This window comes from Pteropus alecto, unplaced genomic scaffold (genome assembly GCF_000325575.1).
Source record: "Pteropus alecto unplaced genomic scaffold, ASM32557v1 scaffold190, whole genome shotgun sequence".
Lineage (NCBI taxonomy): Eukaryota > Metazoa > Chordata > Mammalia > Chiroptera > Pteropodidae > Pteropus > Pteropus alecto.
Window position 1 is genome coordinate 733,309 of NW_006430462.1, and position 18,858 is coordinate 752,166.

At 44.2% G+C, this 18,858-nt stretch overlaps 1 protein-coding gene across 1 annotated transcript in view; it reads left to right on the forward strand.

Annotated features, from left to right (window-relative positions):
* MYO18B (myosin XVIIIB) overlaps nucleotides 1-18,858 on the forward strand; it is a 228,518-nt gene that overhangs the window by 71,089 nt on the left and 138,571 nt on the right. Inside the window, exons 19-21 of the mRNA XM_006904961.1 lie at nucleotides 415-637; nucleotides 4,122-4,231; nucleotides 14,506-14,571. Coding sequence (XP_006905023.1) covers nucleotides 415-637; nucleotides 4,122-4,231; nucleotides 14,506-14,571 — 399 coding nt within the window. The remainder of the gene's footprint in view (nucleotides 1-414; nucleotides 638-4,121; nucleotides 4,232-14,505; nucleotides 14,572-18,858) is intronic.

Here is an 18,858-nt window from a genome sequence, read left to right on the forward strand (position 1 = left end):
GTTCATCCAATAACACATGAGAAACTTTGATTGGTCAGTGGTCAGGCTGAGCCCAAAGGATGGGACATGGGAAAGATAAGTTTTGAAAAAAGTTCATAGCGTATTATACTGAAAAAGCCCACAGACTAGGTCCTGGGTTGTAGTTCACCTTTTCTGGTGGTCTGTGTGAGATTGGGCCACTCATTTGCCTTCTCCATGCCTCAGTTTCCCTATCTGTTATAACAAGGGTTGTTATGAAAGTCCCTTATTTCTCATGAGTACAAACCAGGCCAGAGATAGGAGGTCCTTGGTGTAAGACATAGGGACTTCCGAAGGTACACAGGCCAGTCTGAATGCATGTTTGGGAAATGTCCAGACCCCTCTCTGTCTCACCTTGAGACAGCTGGCTGTGACCCCCTTTCCTCTCAATCCTAGGATGCCTTGACCAGCGTGGTCAGACGGTCTCAGTTACACTTCATCCACTGCCTGGTGCCGAGCCTAGCGGTGGAGAGCAGGGGCGGACAGGGCGCTCCGACTCTACTGCAGCCTGGTGGGGACAAGCCTGGGGCAGGCAGGCCCCTGCCCTTGGACATCCCGGCACTGAGGGTCCAGCTTGCAGGGTCCTACATCCTGGAGGCACTGCGTCTGCACAGGACAGGTAAGAGGCTGCTGGGAAGCGAGCACCTTGTCTCTGACTCCTGGGACTTGCTGGACTCAAAATAGTGGCACCCAAGGTTTTAGGACACCAGCTATGTGCCAGGAGCTCTCCATGCAGCATCCCGTTGGCTCTTCCCAGCAGCCCTGTGAGGGGGAAGCTGTGATCACCCCCATTTTACAGGTGAGGAAGCTGAGGAAGGTGAAAGGACTTGCTCAAGATCATACAGTTAGGACATGGCGGAGCCTGGATTTGGACCTTGGTGGCTTTGGGTCCAAGGCCCAGCTTATTCTCTGAATTAGTTGTGTGTTTCTAGGAGGCTAAGGCTGTGTCTTAATCATCTTCATTTTAACAACAAATATCTAAGGGGCTTCTACCTTGGGATAGAGAGTGGAATCCCACATGAGTAATATTTTGGTTTTCAAGATCCTCAGCCTTGCTTGGGAGATCAGTGTGGAAACAGGTGATGATAATGCGATATGATGAGGGCATGTGTCACATGGGAGATGCAGGAGGTACCTGGATGCCCGGAGGAGGAAGCTCTGTGCTCTCACTGGGGAGACTGGGGAAACCTAAGGGAGCTAGCATCTTAGCTCGGTCTTGAAACAAAACAAGCCGCACATCTCTGGAGGCTGGAGCTGGAGAGAGGGGTGCTAGGCAGAGGATTCAGCATATGCAAAGGCAGGGAGGCATGGAAGATCCTGAGTTTTCAGAGAATGGCGTTCAAAATGAATGGAGACTTGTGGGAGATGCGGCTGGTGGATTCGCTAGGGAAGGCTGTCAATTTGGTTTTCGGGAGTTTGGTTTTCTCCAGGTTCAGCCGAGGAGGTGATGGGGTGGTAGGGAGACAAAAGGGTTTTAATGAGAAGAGTGAAGTCTTTAGGCCTGTATTTTAGAAGTTCCCACCATTAGCTCGTCTTATGAGATGAATTTGATCTGAATCCCTCTCACTCTTTTCTGCCTCTTGGAGCCCATGGATTCCCCTCCCTGACAGTTAAAAATGCCTCAGGAGCAGGCATTCTCTCTGCAGAAGATGGGGTGCTAGGGCTGGTGGGGAGCCCAGGTGGACACCTATTTATTTAATGTCTCCTCGGTCACTGACGCCCCAGCTTGTGGTCGCTGCCCCCATCTTCTCCCACTGTGTTAATAATGAAACCCCGGGCACAAGGTACTTGACGGAGAAGTTGAGAGCAGCTGGAAGCAAAGATGAGACCCTCACTCCTCGGAGCATCTCATTGATTTTCTCTCCTGCCAGCACAGCCACAGGCGGAGGGAGACAGATAATGTCACAGGGGAAGAGCACGAGTGAGATGGTCACAGCCGGAGGCTGATCGATTCTGCCCGGCTGGCTGGCAGGAAGCGCTGGGCCTTTGCAGGCGCCCTGGACTGCTCGTTAGAGCTCCCGTGTGCATGCCTGGGTCAGCGCGTCCCCTTCCTCGGGCCTCATGTCCTCACTGCGGTGTCTGTCCTCCTCATTCTCAGCAGGGCCCAACTCCATCAGGATGAGTTTTCCAACTAAGTGAAGGGTTGATGTCTTGTGGTACAACTTTCTAATTTCTGTCTCCTAGACCTGGTTCATTTCCTCATTTTTTTCCTGCTCTATGTTGCTTCTTTCTCACACCATATGAGAAATATTTACATGCATACATAGATACATACACATGTATAAAATATTTAGGGTTTTGAATTCATGCAAATATAGGATATATATACATATCACACACATACATATCTGTGCTATTGAGTACCTATGATGTGCTAGGAACTGTGTCATTACACATACTGATATCATTCTCAAAAGCCCTTAGCCCACTGGCTGGTGTATAGTACATGCTTATTAAACATTATGTGTAATACATCCTGATGGGCACAGCTCAGACTCTGGAGCAAGTTGGCCTGGGCGTGACTGTGGCTGACAATAGCTAGTCACCAGATTGTGCCTCCCTTTCTGCTCCTATAATAGCTCAGATCTCAGAGAGCTGTTGAGGGGTTGATAACAAAAAAAGGTAATAACATTTAGAAGAGTGCCTGGATGTGGGAAAGCACTAGATACACGTTAGCTTCTTTTACTATAATCGTCATCAGATTTAATCCTTATAGTGACCCTGTGACAATAGAGCTTGTTATTCTCATCTGACAAGTGAAGAACTTGAATCTCAAAGAGATGGAGTCATTTGTCAGTGGTCAGAGGGCTATAAGGGCAGAAATGGAATGTGAACCCAGCCAAGTCTGACCCAAAAGGGCAGGCTTGTAACCTCCCAGCCTTTTGTCTCTGTGTGGCCATCATGCTTCGAACCTGACCAGAGGCCCTCTTGTTCCTCCAGGAAGCCTCCCTGGATTCGCCACCTCCATACACTGTCACTCTTCCTCATGGTTTATGCGTTTGGCTTACTGTGAAGCACAGTCTCAAAAGTGGAGTGAGATTCCATCAGTCCTTCTCCCATCCGGCCACTTGAGGGTTTTGTTTTTTGTTTTGTTTTGTTTTGTTTTGTTTTGTTGTTTTGAGGCAACTGAGGCTCTTCATGCCCCTTGTATCGGGACGAAGTCCAAACCTCACGGCCTGGAATTTGAGTTCAAGTTCTTTTGGGACCCAGTCCTGTTCATCTTTGACCCATTGTCGTCTACTCTCCACTTGATTAGTTGTTGTTATTGGGTTTGAATCCCAGCTGGGAGAGTTTCCATTGGTGGGACTTTGGTCTAAGTAACTTGAACTCCCTCATTTTCCACATCTATAAATGAGTATAATAATCTAGGCCCCCAGAGAGTCTATAACACCAGGAAGTTGTTATCTTAGTGTCTTGCACACGTAAGTGCCTGGTAAATGCTAGCTGTTGCTATGTCTGCGCAACAAACCTTAGATTTCCCCTCTCTAGCTCCCTCTGCCTAGATGTCCCTTCCACATCAAATCCTCTGGCAAACTCTCACGACTCCTTCAAAGGCTGGTTGTAATGTCACCTTCTCTCAGTAGTTTTCCAGATGCCTCTTCTCAGTTTCCACACAAAAGGGTATAGCCGTGTCCATCCTACATATTAGATTTAAAAGAACCCATAGATACTATCCAACGCAGTATTTCCATTTGCAGTCTGTGGATGGTAATAGGTATTAGAACAAAACAAGCTCTTTTTTATGGTCAAACAGGTTTGGGAAAAAAACTCTGGGTTAAACAAAGTTAACCAGGCATCTTCCCTGCAGAGGTTCTCAGAGACTTTGACATCAATGCTGACACACATTGTGACCTTCAAAGAGGCAGGAGAGAACATTTTATAGGGTTTTCAAACTTGCAATGGAGCCATGTATAGGGTTTGGGTTTTGGTGGAACACATTTGCAAAACGCTGATTGAATCCAGTCTCTTAAGTTAGCAAATGGAGAAGCCGAGGCCCTGAGAAGTGAGTCCACACAGCAATTTAGTAGCAGGGCTGGGAGTCGGGCCCAGGAATGGTCTTCTGACCTGGATTCCTGTTCTTCTCCTGCCCACTCCCCCGCCAGGCTATGCTGACCACATGGGGTTCACTCAGTTCCGCCGACGATTCCAGGTACTGGACCCTCTGCTCATGAAGAAGTTCATGTTGGTCACCGAGGGAGTAGACGAGAGGAAGGTATGTAGGACTGGGTGGCAGGCCTTGGGGGCAAAGACGAGGGTGCTGTGAGGTTTGGCCCAGTCCCCTGCTCTAGACTGCACTCTGTGCCATGTCACTTAGACACTACCGACACCAGAATGGCCCTCTAAAACCCTGCATGACGAAGTATAGGAAAAGAATTAGAGTGATGAGAAGAACATGAACCGGCTTGGAGGGCTCCTAGCAGAATGAAAAGCCATCATTTCCAGAGGGTGTTCCACTCAGCACCAGCACCCTGAGATATTCCATGAAAAGAGGGCTTCGTAGTCCAAAATGTTTGGGAAGCATTTCATGCTAGAGCCCCCATCTTACAGAGTTACAATGAACCATCCCCCTCAGGGTTACCTGTTCCCTCTGCCTGGAGCACTCTTCTCCCTAATCTTTGCATGGTCAGTGTCTCTTGTTATTCAGATCCTGCCTCAAATGTTACTTACTCCCCATCACATCATCTTGTTTAAATGTTTGTGTAGCACTTAGCCTTATGGGAAATTATGTAGATCCCCTGTGTGTTTTCTGGCTCATAGCAAGTGCTCAATCAATTTTCTGTTGAATGAATGAATGAATGAATGAATACACATACCTAACTTCGTATTTCTGCCCCTATGTGTGTCTCCTTTCTCCAACTCTACTGTAAACCCTCGATAAATGTTTCTATTGAGAATAGCCACTAGCCGATCAATGATTACAGAGCTCTTTAGAATTTGCAAAATCCTATTGCATCCTCACAGCAGTCCTGCAAAACAAGAGCTAATATGGCCCTTACACAAATGAGAAAACAGAGTCATATAGGGATGAATTGACTCCCCTGAGGCTACACAGCCAGGCGTTCATGTGTTTTGTCCCTGAAACCAAGTTTCTTGATTCCAGGGAGGGTAGTTGAGACAACTTGGGCTCCAGAGTCAGACAGACCTGCAACTGACTCCCAGCTGGGGCTATATGAACATAAGCAAGTTTCTTCGTTTTTCTGCCTTAGTTTTCTCATCTGTAAAGTGGAAACAACAATGCCTACCTCAATGGGGTGTTTTGAGGACTGCATGTAATAGTATAGTTGATGTGCTTGACACAGGTACTGGCACACACTAAGGGCTTAGTACCTATGAACTACTATTGTCAGCATCACCAGCATCCACATCGACACCAGCATCATCATTGTCTTTCAAGGCCAGAGAGATGGCAACCAAGCCACACAACCTACCCTCACAACCATGTTGACTTTATCTCCAGGTGAGTGTGCCCGTGTGTGCTAGAGACCGTCAGCCCTGGAATCCTCTATCAACGAGTCACGAGGATGGAAGAGTAAACAGAGTCACAATTATTAGATCTTTTCTTGGCTCTTCTGCAATAGGGCACAGGCCACCTCCTGAAGACAAGGCAGCATCTTCTATGTGGCCCTCCTAACTCACCATGGGGAAGGGACATCAGACTGAGCTTGTGTGGTTCAGGGCCATCCCTTCTCTGAGTGGCAGCCCATCTTGAAAGCCACAAAACCCTACCTGGCTTGATGCCACCAACCGCTGAGTACCAATCTTCATTTGGGGTTACCAGGGCACAGGCCACCTCCCGAAGACAAGGCAGTACCTTCTGTGTGGCCCTCCTAACTCACCATGGGGAAGGGACATCAGACTGAGCTTGTGTGGTTCAGGGCCATCCCTTCTCTGAGTGGCAGCCCATCTTGAAAGCCACAAAACCCTACCTGGCTTGATGCCACCAACCGCTGAGTACCAATCTTCATTTGGGGTTGGTTCCTCCCAACTCGATTTCAGTTCAGAGCATCTGGAATGAAGCCATTGAAAGGGTCTTGGCCTCCTCTGCAGTTGATAACAGCACAGAAATGAGGCATGGGGGAGTTTTCTGTGGTGGCAGTGGGTGTAGCATATGGAAACGTTTCTATTCTGGACGACTCAGCAGTTCTTTGTTGTAGCCAAACCAAAACCACCTCCATGTACATGCTGGAAGCCTCAGAAAATGGAAAATTACAAGTGGGATAGACTTAGTGGGGGAGTTTTCACTTCTTATTCTTTTTTTATTTGCTCACAAATTTCATTTGCTGCAGCATAGAATTTTGGTAGCAAACACCATCCTGCCTCTTATGAAAAAGCTGATAAATATTCATTTGCCAAGCAATGCGATAAGCTATGAATTATACATGAACATGTGCTCCGGTGGGCAAACTGTCAGCCTGTGTGTGTAAAGCAGTTAAGACCCCAGGATTTAAGAAGACAAGTTTGACAGCTAGGAAAGGTCAATATTGTCATTAGACACTAGACGGCAGCAGAGAGACTTCATTGTCAGGGTGTAAAATGAGCCTTGGAGAGGTCCCCTGTGTGCCTAACATGTGGCGCTCAAACACTGTTTTTTTTTTTTTTTTCCTGCCAGTGAAGTGCTCTCATTCGGTGGGTACCTGCTGGATATTTTGTGTTCCTGAAACAAAAATAGCATCTGCCTTTTATCACATGCGCACAAACTCCCATCACAATATATTAGGCACGATGTGAAAAGGTTACAGATCCTTGACCTGAACCAGCCCTCAAAAGATAAAGGCTTCCTACTCTGGGAATTAACCCCACTTTAAAGCAGAGGCAACTGAAGCCACCAGCCAGGTAGTGGTAGCCCCGGGATGTGAACTCAGGCTCTCAGATTCCTTTGCCAGGCAACATAATAGGCCATGAACACAGGGCTATTTACTTTTTATTGCGGTAAAATACAGAACATAAAATTGACCACCTAAAGCATCTTTAAGCCTATAGATCAGTGCCATTTAGTGCATTCATATTGTTGTACAGCTATCACCACCATCCATCTCCAGAGTTGTTTTCATCTTCTCCAACTGAAACTCTGTACCCATGAAACACTAACTCCCCAACCTGCTTCCCCCAGCCCCTGGCAACCACCATTCTACTTTCTGTGTCTATGAATTTGGCTACTCTAGGTACTTCACAGAAGGAACCATACAGTATTTATCCTTTTGTGACTGGCTAATTTCGCCTAGCATAACGTCCTCAGCGTTCATCCATGTTGTAGCATGAGCCAGAATTTTTTTTCCTTTTTAAGACTGAATAACATTCCATTGTGTATATTTACAGCATTTTGTTTACCCATTTATCTGCTAGTGGATACTTGGGTTGCTTCCACCTTTTGACGAATGTGAATAATGCTGCTATGAACATGGGTGTAAATATATCTGCTGGAATCCCTGCTTTAATTCTCTTGGATAGATGCTCAGAAGTGGAATTGCTGGATCATATGGTAATTCTATATTTAATTTTTTGAGGAACCGCCAAACTGTTTTCCATAGTAGCTACACCATTTTACATTCCTACCAACAGTGCATAAGGATTCCAATTTCTCCACAGCTCAGTGACACTTGTTATTTCCTGCTATTTTTTTTATAGTAGCCATCCTAATGGATGTGAAGTGGTATCTCATTGTAGTTTCAGTTTGCATTTCCCTGATGATCAGTGATATTGAGCACCTTGTCATGATCACACAGGACTTTTGAATGGAAGGTCTCTGAGGACAGGCAGTGTTCAGTGAAGTTACTTACAGAATGTGCCATCCATGGTGTTAATTTAAGATAATAATTATTAATTTCATCCAACTTTAACCAAGTGCCTATCTTTTACTGGGCCAGAGATACAGGGATGAACAGAACATAATCTTACAGGTGGGGAGAAAGACTAAAACAAGCAATTTCCATACAGAAGGGTAGCTTTTGGATTTCCCAGGGAAAACCCCTAAATCTTTTGATGTTTGAAGTAGGGGTGAGGGTTGGATACTCAGGGAAGACACCTCAGAGAGGGTGATAATTGAGTTGAGGCTGGTGGGATAATTTGGAAGAATCAGGTAAGAAGTGCACACATTGGGTACAGTTCATGCAAAGACCTGGAGCCGTGGGGTTGCATGGCTAGTTTTGTGTAGCTGAAGCATAAAGGATGCCAAGTGTCAAGGAAAGGGGCTGAAGATGTTGGCAGGACCATGGGTCATTGTTAGCAGGACTAGAGACTCTGGGCTTTATCAGGTGGTTGGTTATGGTCCACTGAAAAGTTTCAAATAGATAGTGACATAGAACACCTGATCTTTATTACTTGAACTGGCTTAAACAAAATTATGAAGGAAGTGAAGTCCATTCTGCCCATCCCATGGTCTTCTTTAGAGAACAGTATCCTCATGCTGACCTCCAGCTGTTCAGGACGCCCCTGTCTCTTCTAGATACATATTCATATGCTCAGGTCTCCATCATGACTTTATATTTTTCCGTAATCATCTTGGGTCCCGATCCTCTCTCCCAGGTTATCTCATCTGGTTAAGATTATACAGAGTTATCATAATGGTAGACTCTCAGGCAGGTCAGTGGAGGACTTCTTTCAGCCGACCTTGGCTATTCCCCAGATTCTGGTCCCTTCAATCTTTCTGCTGCTGAGGCAGGAGTTGTCAATTCTCTCTGATCAATGTGAAGAAACCCTTGAGTCTTCCTCCTCCCGAAAGGGCTGATTGATTTTAGCCAACAAAATCTATCCCTGGGGACTTGATCTGAAGAACTCAATTAAGGGATGTCAATTTATCTTCTCAAAGGCAAGCACTCTTATTCCATCTCAGACCCTGGTTGGACATTCCCAACCTCTCCTGAATTTGTCTCAGAGTCCCTTTTGGGTGGGAAGAGGTCCCTATGAGCCCATGGCTGGAAAGGGGACCTGTCTGTTCTCAGGGTGCTGAATGATGTGTTCCCATAGCCTTAGTCCTCTGGAACTTATCCATCATACTTTTCCTGCTCACCTTACTGTCCTCCAGTTTGAGTCTACTGTTTTAATAATTATGTGCATTTTCCATTCAGTGTTAACCAACCAATTGTGTGTGTGTGTGTGTGTGTGTGTGTGTGTTCATATAGTTTCTGCTTTGTGCCAGGCATTCTATTTATAGTCCTGAGCATATAGAATTAAATAACAGACAAAGTCTCCATCTTTATGGAGTGGCTTGATCAATGTGTAAATGAGAAGTCTAGTGCTTAAAACCATGTGGTTTAGAGTCAGACAGACTTTGGTTCATATCCTGGTGTCCACACCTCTCTTTCCATTCACCCATGCCCCTTGATACTTGATAGCTGTATGACCACAGACAACATGTACTTGGGCATAATGAAGCTCCTGGCGCATAGTAGGCACCCAACAGAGGGCAGCTGTTGGCCATGGTGGTCATTGGGCCATGGTGTTTATGGAGAAGTTGCTATGCTCATGGAAGCCAGATAGTTCACTGGATGAACTTCCAATTCCACAGACACGGATTCTCCATTTCACACCACTCATTGAGGAGTGAGTTGAGGAAGGAATTCTCAGTCATGGCTCTTTATTATTCCTGGAGTCTCTCATTGCCTGTCTAGCATGTAAAGCTTCTTATATGATGTCAGCCATGTGCTTTTGGGGTACATCCCTGTTAAACATTGGAGAGAAAGCTCTATGTAAAATTCTAGGAGACAAAGGGGCTCTGTAAGTGGAGGTTTCACTTGGGTTTCTCCCAGGTATATTCAAGGACTCATAATCTGTGCCTAGATTGGTGAAGGTGAAGGGTGTGTTATCACTCCACAGTGCTAAAGAAGGGCTTAAACCTCAGAACCTCCACCAGTTACTAGTATTTACTGAAATAGCATGTGCCAGGCATGATAGTAAGCACTCTGTGTGCATTATAATAGCTGCCTGGAAGTCTTTGTCAAATTCAGCTTCCAAGCCCACAGAAGGTTTCTATTGACTGCTTTTTTGTTTGTTTGTTTCCTTGAGTATAGGTTGCACTTTCCAGTTTCTTTGAATGTCTTGTAATTTTCTGTTGAAAACTGGACATTTTACATAATATGGGATAAGATCTCTAGGTTCCAATCTTTTCCCAACTATTTAGTAACTAACTTATCTGGACTAGATTTATGGAGTCTGTCTCCCCCATGGTATGAGATTTCTGATACCTCTGCTCAGTTTTTTATTCTTTTTTTTTTTTTTAAATAAATTGTGGGTTTTCAGGGTCAGTTTGGTAGTCAGCAGAGGTTGTGGTCAAATACCTTAAATTTGTGAAGCATTCACCTAATTCTTATGGAGCTGTGTGTGCATTGAGAAATGAATTCAACGTCTAGGCATTTACAGTGTGTCCTCGTTTTCACGTTTTGTTTGGCTATTTCACATGTTTTCTGCCTGTGTTTAAATAGGGATATGTAGGTAGCTAGGGCCATCTCCATCTCCATCTCCATCTCCATCTCCATCTCCATCTCCATCTCTCCTGTGCATACATGTGGCCTTGAGCATGATACAGCCTTCCAATTGCCAGGAATATGTAGGCGCTTATAATGGTGCACTACGGCTGTTCCATTCCCTACATCTCCTTGTTAAGTTTTTGGCTAGTTAATGTCTATTGCCTGCCCCACTCAGGATAACAACCTTAGGCTAGCAGTGCCATTGACCTTCTTCATTTGTTTGCTGCCAAGATCAATACTGTTTCCGATAATGATCCTGGGTGTGGCGTTTTCCTGTGCCTCACTCTATAGAAGTGAATTTCACAGTTTGTCTCCCTCTGGTGGGTTTTACTGCAGTGACAGAGCTTGGTGGGGAATGGAAGAGCTCTAGTCAAGGTTGGCACAAACCCCCACTGTTCTTACCTGAGGTTAAATTGGTTTTTCTTGAATAAATGCTTCTCAATTTATTGTATTCCCTGGCCCAGTTTCCAGAGTATTAAACTTGTTTTTGAAAACCATATCCATTTTTATCATTGTTTTTTGGGGTGAAAGAATTCATCAATTTCCTTGCTTTATCATTCTGGAAGTCTCACTCCTACATGCTGCTTTTGTGACCTCATTAAGTGCCTGCTACATCCTTGTAGGATAGGCACGATTTCAACATATTCTAGAATATGAGGATCAGACAGGAGGACTAACCTGCTTGCTCAGGGTCACGCAGCCTAGTGAATGGTAGGGCTGTACTGGATCCCAGAGTCAGAGGGCAGAGAAGAACTTTGAGAACCTGATTCCCTGGGGTTGCCCCTCATCCCTCACTTCTTAGCATATGACCTTTGACAAATAATTTTATTGCCCGGGACCTCATTTTCTTTCTCTGTAAAATGGGCACAAGATAGTACCTTTTACAGAGGTTTGAAAATAAAATGAGTTATGTATAAGGCACTTGGAGCAGTGCTCAGTTTCAGAAACAGTAGAAAACTATTTCCTTGGAGCAAAATGGGCAACATTTTACTTAACACTCTCCATGCTGAGAGAGAGATAAGCCTCCGTTATCTGGACAATGAGGATGGAGTAGCTGATTCCACAGAGATGCAGGACAAGGAAGAAATTTCTTATAATAAACCAAGATTATTGCTCTGAATTCTGTCAACTGGCTGCTGGACAATGATTACATTAATGTACAACCAAATGAAATCACTGATGTTTCACCTAAACAAGTGACAGTTTCATATGGTTCAATGTAAGAGTGATATTAATGATGATGATAATAATAGTAATTAAGTACAAAGTCACTTACAAAGTCATGTTCACAGATTCTCAATTATTCATTCCAACACCTGTGCAGGCAGGGCAGGGAATATTATCACCATTTTGCAAGTAAGGAAAATGAAGGTCAGAAGTATCATTCAATGCTTGTAGCCACTCATCCCACCAATTGAACCTAAACTTTCTTCTCTGTAAGATGAGGTCAGCAGGACAGAATATTTTTGTCAGTCCTAATATTCTTGACTACACAGACATCTCAAGGGCTCTAAGAAAACAAGAAGGTGGAGAAGGATCCTCGGATATTGTGGGGGTCGGGTGTGTGTTTTGGCAGTGTTTGGGTGTACCTGAGAAATGGAAGCTTAGTCCACGGTCTGTAGCACCTTTGCCAGGTTTCAACTATGACAGAGCTGGTCGGACCGGCTCGAGGACATCAAGACTACCTCATGAAGTTTGCTGAGTGCTTCCTATGTGCCAGGTACTGTGTCAAATCCTTCGCGAGCACAACCACAGGACCTTCCGAAATCGTGCGACACCCCCCTCCATTTTTCTGAAGAGGAGCCTACAGCTCAGAGTAAAATCCTTGTCCAAGGTCACATAGTTCATGAGAGCCAAAACCAAGGTGGTTCTAACTCCAGATTCTGATCCGCCCCCGCCCCAAACATCTCCTCTGGGTATTAACTCCAAGGTAGATTTTTAAAAGCTTCATTGGCTGTAGGTTTCATTTATTTTTCATTCATCCTATGTTCAGCCCATTTTCATTTTATTTTCCTCTTGTGCAGAGAGAAAAGATGTTGTGTTTTGGATGTATTGGCTTTATGCATTCTGCTGCCTATAGCTCCCTTGGAACGTTTTTGGTCAAAATGTAATAAGCGAAACCACTGAATTTTTGGAGGGGCGTTATAGAATGTGCTTCCAGGAAGTGAGAGGAGGGGAATTCCTCCCAGATTACAGTCTTGGACTAGATTTTCAATAGCTTCTTTTTTTTTTTGATATTAGGAAGTTTTCTGTGATGCTCATAACCCATGGAATTGAAACTCATCTGCTAAATTACTCCAGTCTCATAATACCTTTTGCTTCTTGAGTGTTGCAATTGCTTTTCTGACAGTTTATTCTAAAAATTGACTTTAGGATTTTCAGTGGATTGAAGGTCCATGAGGGGTGGCATGTGGGTGGAGTGGGAGGGGGAACTGGGAGTCACAAACCAGGCACAACCTGTGTTTATCTGAGGGGACACATCTCTGGCAAGTTTGTTTCAGCCTGCAGGACTTTATAAAAAGAGGAAAATTCCATTACATGGCTGGTGGTCTGGTTTGGCCAATGCTGCATCCAGGAATCTTGTTGAGTGAATTTGTTTCTCCTGAATGGGTCTATTTTTTCCCCCCACCCTTATCCCCACTGGATCTCTTTTGTTTGGGTATTCATTCAGCTAGCTATTATATTTATTGAACTCCTACCGTATGCATTGACTAGTACCAGGTGCAGTGGAGGAAATAAGAGATGAATTAAACATAGGCTCACCATCTATAAGCTAGGTCAGGCACACAAATGGCTATGTCATTTATTTAGCAAATATTTTTGAGAGTGAGGCAGTCTCTGGTGAGTAGAATGAGAGAAGGACTGTGTTGGGTTAATTGTCACAGGGGCTTTAGTGACACAGTGGGTGAATTTCCTAGTCGCCTAGGATTCTTTGGAGCCATCCTGGTCATATGAAGCAGTCAAGACACAGATGTTGCAATGTGGCCAGACCTCGATTTGAATCTAGTTTTCTTCATGTGTAACCTTATAACCTTGAAAAAAATACCTTCTTTAGAGGTGTGTGTGTGTGTGTGTGTGTATGTGTGTGTGTGTGTATGTATGTGTGGTGAAATACCCATAACACAAAATTAACCATTTTAATCATTTTTAAGAATGCAGTTCAGTAGTATTAAGTACATGCACATTGTTGTGCAACCATCGCCACCATCCATCTCCAGAACTTTCATCCTGCAAAACTGAAACTCTGTACCTATTAAACACTGACTCTCAAACCCCTTCCCACCAGCCCCTGCTAACCACCACTTGACTTTCTGTCTCTATGAATTTGGCTACTCTAAGAACTTCATATAAGGAAACATACAAGTATTTGTCCTTTTGCGACTGACTGAGTTCGCCTAGCATAGTATCCTCAGGGTTCATCCATATTGTAGCAAGTGTCAGAATTTCATTCCACTTTAAAGCTGATTAATGTCTATTGTGTGTATATACCTCATTTGGTTTATCTATCCATCTTTCAGTGGACACTTGTGTTGCTTTTGCCTTTTGGCTATTGTGAATAATACTGCTGTGAACATGCGTGTATAAGTATCTTTTCGAGTCCCTGCTTTTACTTCTTTGGGGTATATATCCAGAAGTTTAATTGCTGGATCATATGGTAATTCTATGTTTGATATTTTTAGGAACCACCATACTGTCTTCCATAGCAGACACATCCTTCATTTAGTTTTATACGCATTGGTTTTTCTCCTCTATAATAAACAGGCATGGTAGTATGATGACCCAACTAGGGTTGCTTTGAGGATGAAATGAAATGGTGTCTTTGAAGGTCCCAGAGGAGTGGATGGCACACAGTAGGTCCTCAGTACATGTTCATCACCTAACAGAGGTGAGGTCTGTGTTAGCCAAAGCTGACAGACATGTGGAGCCGGCTGTCCTTTCTCTCTAGCCATCCAGGCCGCCTGACCTTCCACTTTAGGAGTCTACTGCCTTCTATCTATCTTCACCTCTTTTTTCTTCTCCCCAGGCTGTGAACGAGCTCCTGCAGACCCTGGACCTGGAGAAGAAGGCAGTAGCCATGGGGCACAGCCAAGTGAGTGGAACTTCTTCCTTAGGCCATTCTGCCCATCACATTAGGGACCCAGATGAGACCCGATGCATCTCCTACCTCAGTGTCCACTACTTCTGTGTGTCTCCTTTTCAACAAACTGAAAACAAGGCTAGTGATTTTCTGCCCTATTTTACAAGGCCATGAAGATAAAATGTTATAGGTGTGAGAGGAAATAACAGGGAGGAAATATCACTTATTAGAAGTTACACTCCCGGGGCCTTCATTGGTTGGGAAGAGTTAACATATTGGACCTCGAGATGCCTTTCCGAGCCCCAGAAAGAGCTGCCATAAAACCTGAGAGGAAAAACTGATCCTAAATCAGAGCCTTGTAACTTTTACTTTGCAACCAACTGTAACGCAACTGCAGTCCTCGCTGATTTGCAGCTGTAAGTGAAAAGAAAGGGCTTGAGAAGAAGGCCCATGATTATTCGAGTTGAGAAAAAATAGCTTTTTCCAAACTGGCGTTGAGCTAAAAGCTCTCCCAAAAATGTCTAAAACATTTCAAAGAATTCTAATATGCTCATACATCCTGCAAATTTTCAAGAGGGAAAATATAGTATTTAGGACTTTCCAAATGAATTGACTTTTGTTTTTGTGGAAGACCCATTACAATCTCCCAAAACTAGTGTTCCATGGGTTATAGTTTGGGAATTAGGGTACTGAGATTGTAAATGACCAGGTGATGGGCAGGGCACAAGGGGAAAAGGTTAGAAATACAAACTGGAAAGAAAATAGACCAAAAAAAAGTGCCCCATCCATCTCCCTACTTAGTTATCTACTGATTGATTAACATCAACCATTAAACCTTTGTCAATTACCTTTCACTTCCAAGTGCTTTGAGAGGTACTGGGGAAGGACTCTGGTCTCCAAAAGCCCACCATGGTGGCATTATTGGCCATTAGTACTTTTTGGAACCCTGAGTAGCTTGTACCATCACACCTCCTTCCTTGGAGAGCTCACAGTCATTGATACTGTTACCCGAGACACACACTAACCTTGCCCTATAGACTTCTGGATCTTGCTAAAGTGTATTGGTTGAAACTATTAGTCTACTATGGTCTCACCCTTGTTTATTCTGCTGGGAGTTGGCAACAACCTTGCAGACATTTCCAGGAGAGATAAACTTGTTGGTTACTGGGCTCCCACCAGGAGCCAGGTGCTACACTAGGCAACCTCACGTATTATTTCTGTTTTTCCCTTACTTTCTCTTGGTGTAGATCCCATGAAAAGATGGATTGGTTCAAATTCAGAGTCTTTTAAATACACCATGAGTTCTATTATTTATTAATGGAAATAGATAGCAGTCTTTACATACTGGTCTTTATGGTTTGGACTCAGAGGAATTATTCTTCAGCTCCAACAACTTTATCCTTCTAGACCAGCAGTTCTCTAGACCAGCACCACCTGAGAGCTTGCAGGAAACATAAGCTCTCAGGTGCCACCCCAGACCCGGTGACTCTGAAACTCTGGGTGTGGGACCCAGCAGTCTGGGATGTAACAAGTCCCCTAGGGGAGGGGTCTCCAAACCCTGGGCCGCTGACTGGTACCTGTCTGTGGCCTGTTAGGAACCAGGCCGCACAGCAGGAAGTGAACGGAGGGCGAATGACTGAAGCTTCATCTGTATTTGCAGCTGCTCCCCAGCACTAGCATCACCGCCTCAGCTCCACCTCACATCATCAGGCATTAAGATTCTCTTAGGAGCACGAGTCCCTGGTGCCAGAAAGGTTGGGGACTGCTGCTCTAGGGGATTCCAATGCTCACTCAAGTTTGAGAACCACAAGTCTAGATAATTACTAGTTATTTCATAAATATAAAAACCAGTCCCTATGTTCCCAGCAACTATTGCAAGCAAGGAAGAAAGCAGAAGGTGAGAAATCACTATATAGTTTCACAGTGGTGAGGGCCAGCAGTCTATAGGCCAAACATCCCAGTAATAAAAGATTATTATTATTGAGTAATACTTGATTTTCACTAAGAAATGATCAAGAGCAAATTAAGGTCAGTGTATCCTTTGGAAGCCAGGGTGGGCAATAGACTGACATCTTTAAGGGCAGATGCAACTCTCATGCATTGCAGGATTCGGCACTTAATAGGTGGGAAGAGAGAAGAGACTGACCTAGCCCACACCCAGGCTCCACTGTGTGAATCTTGAGTGAGTGATCTCGCCTCTGAGCCTCAGTCCCCTCATCCATAAAATGAGGCCATTGCTTTCTACCTCTCAAGTTGGCTGTGGAAACCTGTAAATTGTCAGTTAACAGGATTTGGCTGTCATTAGTTGTTGAAAGCATTTGTCAGTAGGGCAAGATGCTTATCAAACAGGACAACATTTTAACGTTTAAAGAATTAAACTTAGAAAATTACTAAGATGAGAAGAGCCAATTCCTCAGCAGTACCAGATATGGAAGCTATTACAATATCAGATTTTTTAACCATGGCCTTCAGCAGTTTTAGAGAAAAAAAAACAGCTTGCATAACAATGGCCCCCATAGATTCCTTAAAGATGAGGATATTAGGATGTTACACTCTGCTTAGGTCCGATAAGCAGCCGGACCTATGAAAAGCGAATAATTTAGATTTTTCTTTGTGATTTTCAGCCCCTGGTGTCTTATTGAGGCCTCTGCTGAGGGCCATGACATTTACAAATAAGGTGGGATTCCACATGCAGTGGCCTTCTGGTTGGCAATATGCTATTAAAAGGGGGAAAAAAAATCAAAATAAGATTCTGCAGAGGCAATGACTTATTCTCGTTCTGGGTATGGTCATTTCCAATTATCTTTTTAATGAAAGCTTCATACTTAATCAATAGTGGTTTAGGCAGCAGCTGCCGCCTTTTGTAATATATGAACTAGTGTTGTCATCACTTTGATCATTGATTTTTTTTTTATAGCAGCTTTTGGGACTCACTAGCTTGTGAAATTAATACAGTCATTACTGAAGCAATCTGATAGGTAATGAGTCAATCGTGTCTTTATTTCAATGAGGCTAATTGTCTTGGTGGCTCTGGCTGATAGGAAGTGTTCTGTAAGGCGATGGAGGGTTGCAAAAACAGAGTTAGCACCGATTGGGTGTGCTAATTTTCATTTTCCCATCAAGAAAGCGTTTGCTGCGGGGTTGGCAGTGTGGTCTTCATTACAGAAAATGAATTTAGGGGAATGGAGACTATTGAGACCCTTTGTTCTACATTGAATCAAATTAGGATGCAAGCTCAAACTTCAGGTGTGTGAAGTTCGAATAATGAATAAGGAAATGAAGCCTCATGCTGACATGGAGACGAGGTGCAGGAGATGAACTCAAGGTTTTTGGTTCAAGCTGATCACTGGCTGTGTGAGCTTGAGTCGGTTACACGACCTTCCTGAACCAATAGATTCCTCACAGGGTTGTTTTGAATGTTAAAACGGGACATAGGAGAAAAAGCTTTGAAAATTGTAGATGCCACGTAAATATTGATTACATTCAGTGATAATTGTAGCCTTATCTGGAGTCATATAGAGGAACATAACTCCTCGTGCTGCCATTTACTAGTGGGGGATCATGGTGAACGGCCTTTCTTCAGCCTCAGTTTTTCCCTCCATAAAATGGGGTTGGGGGGGGGTCATAACAACTGCCATATAGGATTATGCATGCAAAGTGCTTTATGTGCATATCAAGTGGTTGGTTCAGATCCAGAACAGCAGTAAGGGCTCCATGAAGTGTTAACCATTAATCGGTAATGTCGCCAAATACTTGATAATGTCACCGATTAAGATTAAGAAATCAAACATCTTTGGGGTAATAAGCTATATCTTGGTAATGTCGCCAAATACTTGATAATGTCACTGATTAAGATGGAACCGTCCAGTGTTTCTAGAGAAATCAAACATCTTTGGGGTAATAAGCTATATCTGGCAAAGAAATGCACAGGGCTGTACTAGAAATAAGCATAAAGGCATCTGAAAAGTAACCCCTTCCCCCTGTCATTGACTCAAATCTCACCATGAGCACCTTTCCTTTGCCTCTGGGGAGCTGAGACCAAGTGTAGCTACCCTACAGCCTTGGCTGGAGCAGACCTGGCCCCAAAGCTCGGGCTCTCTCGGAAAATCCTTTTGTGTTCCTTGCAGTCTATTCAAAGGTGGCCCTGCGGGATGCTGAGGAGGCATTGATCACATTGCTGCAGAGGCCTTCATCCATTATTGATGAACCAAAGCCTGGAAGTTGTGGACTGCCATTTTCCGCTAGATGCCTGAGCACCTTCCGTGGGTGGCACCAGGCTGGCCCCATTCTCCCTGACCA